General features: G+C 42.6%; 1 protein-coding gene across 1 annotated transcript; it reads right to left on the bottom strand.

Annotated features, from left to right (window-relative positions):
- Positions 1-721: 721 nt before the first annotated feature.
- Positions 722-7,152, bottom strand: otx1 (orthodenticle homeobox 1). Its single transcript, XM_005733697.1, has 4 exons — positions 6,885-7,152; positions 4,453-4,642; positions 3,867-4,018; positions 722-2,535 (listed from the first exon to the last, which is right to left on the bottom strand). The coding sequence occupies exons 2-4, from the start codon at positions 4,547-4,549 to the stop codon at positions 1,786-1,788; spliced, it is 999 nt and encodes a 332-aa protein (XP_005733754.1). The 5' UTR covers positions 4,550-4,642; positions 6,885-7,152; the 3' UTR covers positions 722-1,785.
- Between the last annotated feature and the right edge of the window lie 818 nt (positions 7,153-7,970).

The raw sequence follows: 7,970 nt of genomic DNA, 5'->3' as shown, positions 1-7,970 counted from the left end.
CAAATAATTAGCCTGAACCTCCCGCTCTCTGTGCGGCCTTCATTGCTCTAAACGCGTCCAAAACAACCTTGCCAGTGCACTGACGCGATTTTTTTAAAACTACCCCCCTCCTTCCTTTTGATATTGCCCCGGAGCAGAAACGCATTAAACACACACACACTTACATGTGACCCCCTAACCTGGCCCCACCTACGTAATTACCGCATCAGAGGCGGTGAAATTCCTGCAGGATATTTTGGAGAAACCAACTCGGGGCGCAGGAGTAATTATCACGCCATTACAGCGCTGCGTTCAATTACGCCTCGATCAGCTGTCTCCCGGCTTACTGTTTGGACTGTTTGGTGAAGGAGGTTAACTTTAAAAAAAAAAAAAAAGATTATTATTTTATTTTAAAAGACACTTTGCTTCCCTAAAGCAAGGAGAGATGTCAGCATTTCAATTTAAAGGCAGACACTGAGAGGATTAAACGGCTGCTCTCTAAAATGGAAATGCAAGCCTACACGGCGTTCACGGCTTGTTTTAATTATGGCCTAATTTGCATTTACCCCCGTTATAATTGGGGGGGGGGGACAAAAATCAACAAGCTTTTAAATAAAAGTGTGACTAGTTCAAATAAGAGAAAACAGCAGTGTCGAGTTTGTAATTTGATGGTGTACAAAAAGAAACTCGACTCCCTGTTGGGAATCAAAGTGAGACAAGGAAAAATAAAATATGACTTAACGGATCTTTATTGGATGAACATGTATGTAAGGGTGGTCGCCTTTAAAGATACATTCAACATCTCACTGTCATTTTTGGAGCTATAAATCCACATTTTCCTCTCCTCCCCCAGAAGAGTTAAAATAATAATAATAAAAAGCTTTGACTCCAATAACAAGCCAAGTGCTGCGGTTCAAACATGTCCCAGAGAGGTGGTCTGCTTTGAAAACGTGGAAGCTAGAATAATAATTATAATTATAATAATAATATCTGGAAAAAAGAAAATGTCCCAGAATAGTTTCTGCATCTATTGTTTAGATTTAGAGTTTTCCCCAAGACATTTCAAATTTTGCTGAGTAAAACAAGGTGGATATAAAAGCTGAACTTTATGGCCAATTTGTTCTCTTTGGAATATTTGGGAAGATTTACATACAGTTTCTTTTTTCTTCTTTCTTTCTTTCAAAGTGGTAATAAACAATTTTAAATTCAGAAAAGAAAAAAACAACAACTAAACATGGTCACTGTAACTGACCCAAATACATATTTACATATTTCAGCTCCTGTGTGCAGCTGACTAAAAATCTCTGTCATCCTAAAATAACAAATTCCAGAAAATAATAAAAACTATACAGGACTCGATGGAGGTAAAGAGGGCACGGCAGGCAGTTCCCGTCGGTGCACCAGAGGGGAAAATATTCCTCCCATCCAGAGAGCTGGTGGTCAAAGGAGTTTGGTTGAAATGACTCTTGGAAAAACAGTTTTGTTAAGCTTATCCCAAGGAGGGGTGTCTTTTAAAAAAAACAAAAACAAAAACAACCCTTTTTCTTCGTCTTCAGGAAATCTGCTCCTGATGCTTTCTCTTTACAGGTCTGTCTTTTTCTTTCTTTCTTTCTTCTTTTAAACTTTGAAACAGGACGAGCGGGAGAAGGAAGTCCGATTCTTGAGCATTCCTGCTGCTATCTTGTTGTCTTATGGTTCATAAACTCTTTTGTCTTTTTAAAAAACAAGCAGTAAGCTAATCTGGAAAATAAAAGAGAGCAGACAAGCAGGGCGGGCAGTGGCGGGTGGGTGGGGAAGAAAGCCTGATCACAAGACTTGGAACCTCCAGGACGCCTGGTCTTTGTAGTCCAAGCAGTCTGTGGTGTTAAAGTTGAGCTTCCATGAAGAGGCGGCAGTCTGCTCTTTGTAATCCAGGCAGTCGGAGGAGTTGAAGGCCAGGCCGGAGCTGCCGTACGCCTGGTGGTGGTGGTGATGGTGGTGGTGGCCTGACGACTGGGAGATGTGGTGGTGCGGGTGGCCCGACATAGATGAGGCCGTCATGGGGCTGAGCTGGTGCGGGTGGTGATGGGAGTGCATGGGGGCTAGGTAGGAGCCGCAGTCCACGCCGCTAAAATAGGAGCTGGAAGGGGTGGGGTAGCCCTGGCCATAGCCCGGCGTCTGGTTGTAGGACATGGGGTAGGAGGTGGCGGCTGCAGCAGAGCCTGACATGGAACGCTGCATACAGGAGGCATTAGATGGGGGCCCGGGCTCAGGGAGCGGGGCCACGGCAGGAGCCGGAGCGTTTCCGGGGGAGATAGCGGGGCTCCATATAGAGGAGACGGTGCTGATGGAGGTAGAGGTGCTGCTGAGTGCCGCTGGGCCCGTGTGATTGGTGGACGAGGACGAAGAGGAGGAAGAGCCCGTGCTGGAGACAGCAGGAGGTGTAAACTGGCCGCTGCTCTCAGATCCGGTACTCTCCCGGGCAGGAGAGGACTTCTTCTTGGGCGGCCGGGCTTTGGCACTGCTGCCGCTTTGCTGCTGCTGGCGACACTTGGCCCTCCGGTTCTTGAACCACACCTACAACCACAAACACCAGCCAGGAGTTAGCAACCCTACACGACACCGGCCTCAGCATTTCAGGAAAAAAAGAACCTCCTGGGCCATGGTGGGAGTACATTATGGAGGAAAATTGGGGGTTATTAGCCATCAAGGTTCATTTCCACCCCGGCCCCTTGGCTTGGACCAGCCAGGGGTCTAATTTCATACCTGGTAGACGGGTCTAAGATAACAGGCTATTGAGTTTCACCACACAGTAGAGTAACTCTAGAGCACAGAGAGGGTATGATTGTGTAGAGCATTTTGCTTTACACACATTCTGAAAATAACTCGAATTGTGCCTTGGATTTCCCCTAATGCCTTTCAAGGAGCAGTGTTTGTTCAATACTGGAGTACACCAGTGAGATGTTTGGCATATATGCAGGTTTGAGTCTTGGTTTCTTCATATTTCAGATCGAATTACACGACCTGTACTTGAAGAGCATCAAAAATGAAAAAAATAAAATAAAATAAAATATTTAAAAATAATTGAGTGATTCTGCTGTAAAATAATCTTTAGTAAATTCAGTTTGTTTGCATCAGCCTACCCGGGTCTATGATATCATCATTATTATTATTATTGAAAATAAATGAAGTACTGTGAGGTTTGTGTGACAAAACAAAATGCCACACAAACCAGTGTATTGAGCCAAATACAAAACAAAACAAAGAAATAGAAAGGCAGCTACTAAATTTTACTTTACTGAGGAACTAATAAACAAACCAAGGTGTGTAATTTTAATTACACTCATTATCTAACCAGTATCTAGCCATCTGCATGATTTTTGTTGTCCTTTTCTTCTTAAAATCAGTGCATTACTGGGGTACATACAAGGCCTAAAGTTACCCAGGAATCATTCTTAATTTCCCCATAATTGACTTAAATATTTGTGACTCTTTAAAAAAAAGAAAAAAAAGATTAATGATTTAGTGGCATGAAAACGGGGACATAAATGTACCATAATCTAAGATATTTGCCTGTACAGTTTGTAGCTTGCTAGCTGGAGCGTTAACAGATAATTAACCTTTAATTCAGACACGAATGACGTCATTAACAATCCCTCAGGAGATAAGGGAAAAAATGTATTTAAATTAGAGGTTTTTGAAAATAAGAAAATAAACTCTTTAAATAAATTACTTTGAAGTTCATAAGAGTAAGTTGACATCTTCGTTTGACTATTTTAACTAAACTTGCAGGTCTTCATTGTCCTACTTTTTAAAAATACGGTCAACCACACTAAAGACATTAACTTAATGTCAGCGGAAGCAGAGATTAAAATGTGTCTTTTTTTACTTTTTATTTATTTTTGTACCTGGACTCTTGATTCAGGCAGGTTGATTTTCAGTGCGACCTCCTCCCGCATGAATATGTCCGGGTACCGGGTTTTGGCGAACAGAGCTTCCAGGACGTCGAGCTGGGAGCGGGTGAAGGTGGTTCGCTCCCGCCGCTGCTTCCTGGGAGTAGCTGCGGGGAAGAAAGGCGACACAGAGGGGAGAGAAAGACCGGAGAACCGCGTCAGTAACACGGAGGAAACCTGTGAATAATGTCGGGTGAGTGGTAGCGACATGCAAGCCTGTCCTGCTCTGCTGTTGGCTGAGGGTTAGAAAAGAAATTGTGTCTTTTTATTTACTGTTTTACGTTTACATTTTTATTGTGTGTACATTTTAAAATTTGTTTTTACCATTTTAACAGTGAAACACGCAATGTTATTATTATTATTATTATAAACGTTTCTTGTTGTTTAACTCTAACCCCTTGATTTGGAGCTCATGTTTACTGCGCATGCTTCTGTCCAGGTGCTCCGTGTGTGTGTGTGTGTGTGTGTGTGTGTGTGTGTGTGTGTGTGTGTGTGTGTGTGTGGCTGAGAGAGAGAGAGTGAGAGTTTGGGGGGGTCCTACCTGGGTAACCCACTGAGGGGTGCAGCAGGTCCATGGCAGCGCCACTGAGCCCCAGGCCGTTGACGCCATAGGGGGGCTGTTTGAGGTAGGACATCATGCTACAGGCGGTCACTGCTCCACCCAGCTCAGGCCAGCGGTTCAGTTTCCCCCGATGCTGCAGCTTGGCGGGTCAGGGGGCCGATTCCAGCTACTGCACGGAGAGGAGACACCGCAAACAAGTGAGAAGTTTGTGCGCCACCCAAAAAACAAGATGAATCCCGACATGTATGCATTTCACACTGATGACCACTGCTGTCATATTTTATTATTATCATGATCATTATCACCTCTAGCTCTTCACAAATCTCTTCCAGTTTCCACTCACTCCCCCCTCCCAAACCACGGTTAACTGAAAAACGCATTTATTTTCAAATAAATGAAGAAACCAGGAAATCATAGTGTAGGAATTTAATTCAAGCTAGACATAGACCTTTTAATTGGTGCAGAATACTATAAACTTAAAAAAAACAAAAAAAACAAACGTGTTCAGGATTATTTGATTATTTTTTAGGATTAAGAGGGCCAAACGGCCCGAGACTCGAGCGCAGAGAGACAAATGCAAAGCTTTTATTTTGCAAAGCAGAATTTATCCACACTTTAAACCTGAAAGCTCCCCACAGACTTTACGAAAGTCATAAAAGGAGAAACTAGATTTGCATTTTGTCTCGTGTGTGTCCAACTATAACGTTTATTTACAGCAGACCTGCAAATTATTCCAGCCCTCCAAAAAAAATAATCACGCACGCGCACTCTTACTGCGACATAAATTACAAAAACACGCGGGTAAACATTTCCGTAGTATTAATAATTCAAATCAAAATAATCAAAATAATCAGCGCTCACATATTTGTATTTGTTTTTTCAAACCTGCAGTTTTAAAAAAAATCCTAATTACCGGTGTATTTTTTATCTAAATCTGGTTATTTCACACAACAAAAGCAAACTTAATAAAACTTATGAATAAAATGTGTGTGTGAGGTGTGTGTAGGCCTGCACTTTCTCCCCCTCTCTCTCACACACACACGCAGAGTTACAAAACGCTAGATTATCTGTGTAGTTTGACAATCAATTTAAAAATACATATATAACAAAAAATCTCTGTTCTGGCACATTCTGTTTCTTTCGGATCGTCAGACTTCGTGTGCGTTTTTGACCACAGCAGGACTCCTGTGGCTCTTCAGTCCTCGGCTGAGAATTTCAGTTAAAAGTCCACCAACGTGAAACGCATTTTTCTCCAACAACCAGCTTCTGTTATTATATTTAAACCAGGCTGAAGATGTGAGGAGTCGATTTTTGTGCTTTGTTTTAAAGGTGCACAACGTGAGGACCAAATTCAGCTGGAAAAAAGTTCAAATTTGTTTAATTTTGGATTTTTACTGGATTAAAAAGATACATTTAGCATTGTATTTTTAGTAAAGCAACACTTCGGTCTTCTTTACTTTTCGGCTCTTAAAAAAAGAAAAACAAAAGAGAGAGAGAGTGAGAGAGACAGAGAAAATTAATAAATAAAACCCTGCATGGTTTTATTTTTGTTTCTAGTAAAGTACTGCTGGTTAAGTAAAGACGCAAATCTGAAGGAAAATAAGCAAAATTATATACATATTCAGCAGCTCCTAAAACATTTACTCACACAAACACACACACACACACACACAAACACACACAAAGAGTCCGGGTGGAGAAACTAGTTTGCGTGCAGACTGATCTGAAGCTTAAAAACACGCAACCCGGGAGTGTGAATTAAATTAGTGGGGTTATTTTAACAATGACCAAACCAAACCTCTGCGTGCCAAACGCGTATTCCAGCAGCTCTTTAAAAAACGCGCTTCCAGCTCAGCCAGGCCGGAGTGAAAAGGCGAGATCTCCGTGCAAATGAACTCAATTAGAATTTAGATTAGACCTCCGGGGAGAGAGAGCGTTTCAGAAGGGTCCTTATCAGCAAAATAAATTAACAAAAACCAAAAAACACGCCTCTCCAATTATCTGCTGAGCGCTTCAGAGTCTTTAATGGACAATTGCTCTTAATAAAAATAAATAAAAACTTACAGGAATGAGAATATTTAAAAAATAAAAAATAAAATAAAGGAGGAGGAAGTTGGCTCGATTTATCGGCTTCAAGATGAAGTCCTTGACAGTGCTGAGTAATTGATATCTGCGCAAAAATTCAATATAAAAGTGCAGCGGTACAAACTGAAATCAGGTGCGTGGTACGGGTTATTCATGAAAAATGTTTCAGGTTTTTTTTTTTTTAAATATACATTTTAATATTTCTTTGTACTTTAGCTATAGGGTTACTTCGTGAATGAACCGCGGCTCAGAGTTCCTCGGAGCGAAAATGCACACAAACCAGAAGATTTTGCGTAAAATCAGCGAAAGAAAACAGGAAACTTTACCTTGTTGTTCTCCTTCCCTTGTCCCGAGCGCTCGAACCGCAAGAGGCGAGTAAAAATTATCCAGCTGCAGGAAGTCTGCGGGGCACAAAACTCGCGCAGCGGCCGCAGACTTTCTCAGAAACAAATATCAGTGCGCAAACCGAGCAGCATCACCAGCATTGCCGCGTCCTCGGTGCGGTTCCGGCCGTTTTTACAGCCAAATAAATCAAACTCATTTGCTTTCAGGGGGTTTGTCGTTGTCTGTCAGAGTGTTAAGGTGATTTCTAATGGAGATGGATGGAGATTGATCACCTTCTCTCCGCCCCGCGCCTCTATGAGCGGAGGATCACCTGCGGATCCGCCTCCTGCAGCCAATCAGCGAGGGCTAGCGAGCTGACGGACGGCGCAGGCCACCTATGGGCGAGCAGAGGCAGCCGGGGGGAGCCCACTCCCACTCATCTCCCCCCACCACCCTTCCTCCTCCTCCTCTTCTCAGTCCCGGACCACAGGAACCACAGAGCGGTTTTAAAAAGATGGAAATGTTTCGTAGGCCTGCAGGGGAAGGTGCTTCAGAGGCTGCAGGCCTGCGCTCTGCTGTGCGTATAAGAAGAATTTAGAAGGTACTCGCACCTCACAGGAACCAGTTTTTTATTGTTTGCATGCCGGGTATAGAGCATCTTTGCTGGGATTGTCAGCAAACTTTAGTGCTGACTTTTCTCCACCTAAAATACATATTCTGGGTTTTTGAAAAGCCCCCCCAAACAAAAAACAGACGAGCAAACGCTTCAATGGCAAAGGTTACAAATCAAGATTTAGTAGCAATAGAAACCCGAGGAAACCCCCGCTGTAGTTTGGCAGTTATTTCCTAAAAAAAACAATACACACATTTACGAGAAAAGGCCTCGAAGCTTCAGCCACATTTTTATCTACGGTCACCGTCACCGTTTGCCATTTTTTTAAAACACAAACAAGTGGACACCGAAACAAAAAACAGAGGATAGAAGTTAAAATTATCCATTTTGATTTTTATTGTGATAAAAATCAAAACTCCCATCTTTTATTTTTTCTCCCCCGCGCACGCACGCACGCACGCACCCACACACACAC

This window comes from Pundamilia nyererei, unplaced genomic scaffold (assembly GCF_000239375.1).
Source record: "Pundamilia nyererei isolate P.nyererei 1_Seehausen unplaced genomic scaffold, PunNye1.0 scaffold00054, whole genome shotgun sequence".
Taxonomy (NCBI): domain Eukaryota; kingdom Metazoa; phylum Chordata; class Actinopteri; order Cichliformes; family Cichlidae; genus Pundamilia; species Pundamilia nyererei.
This window is presented reverse-complemented; position numbering and strand designations above follow the sequence as displayed.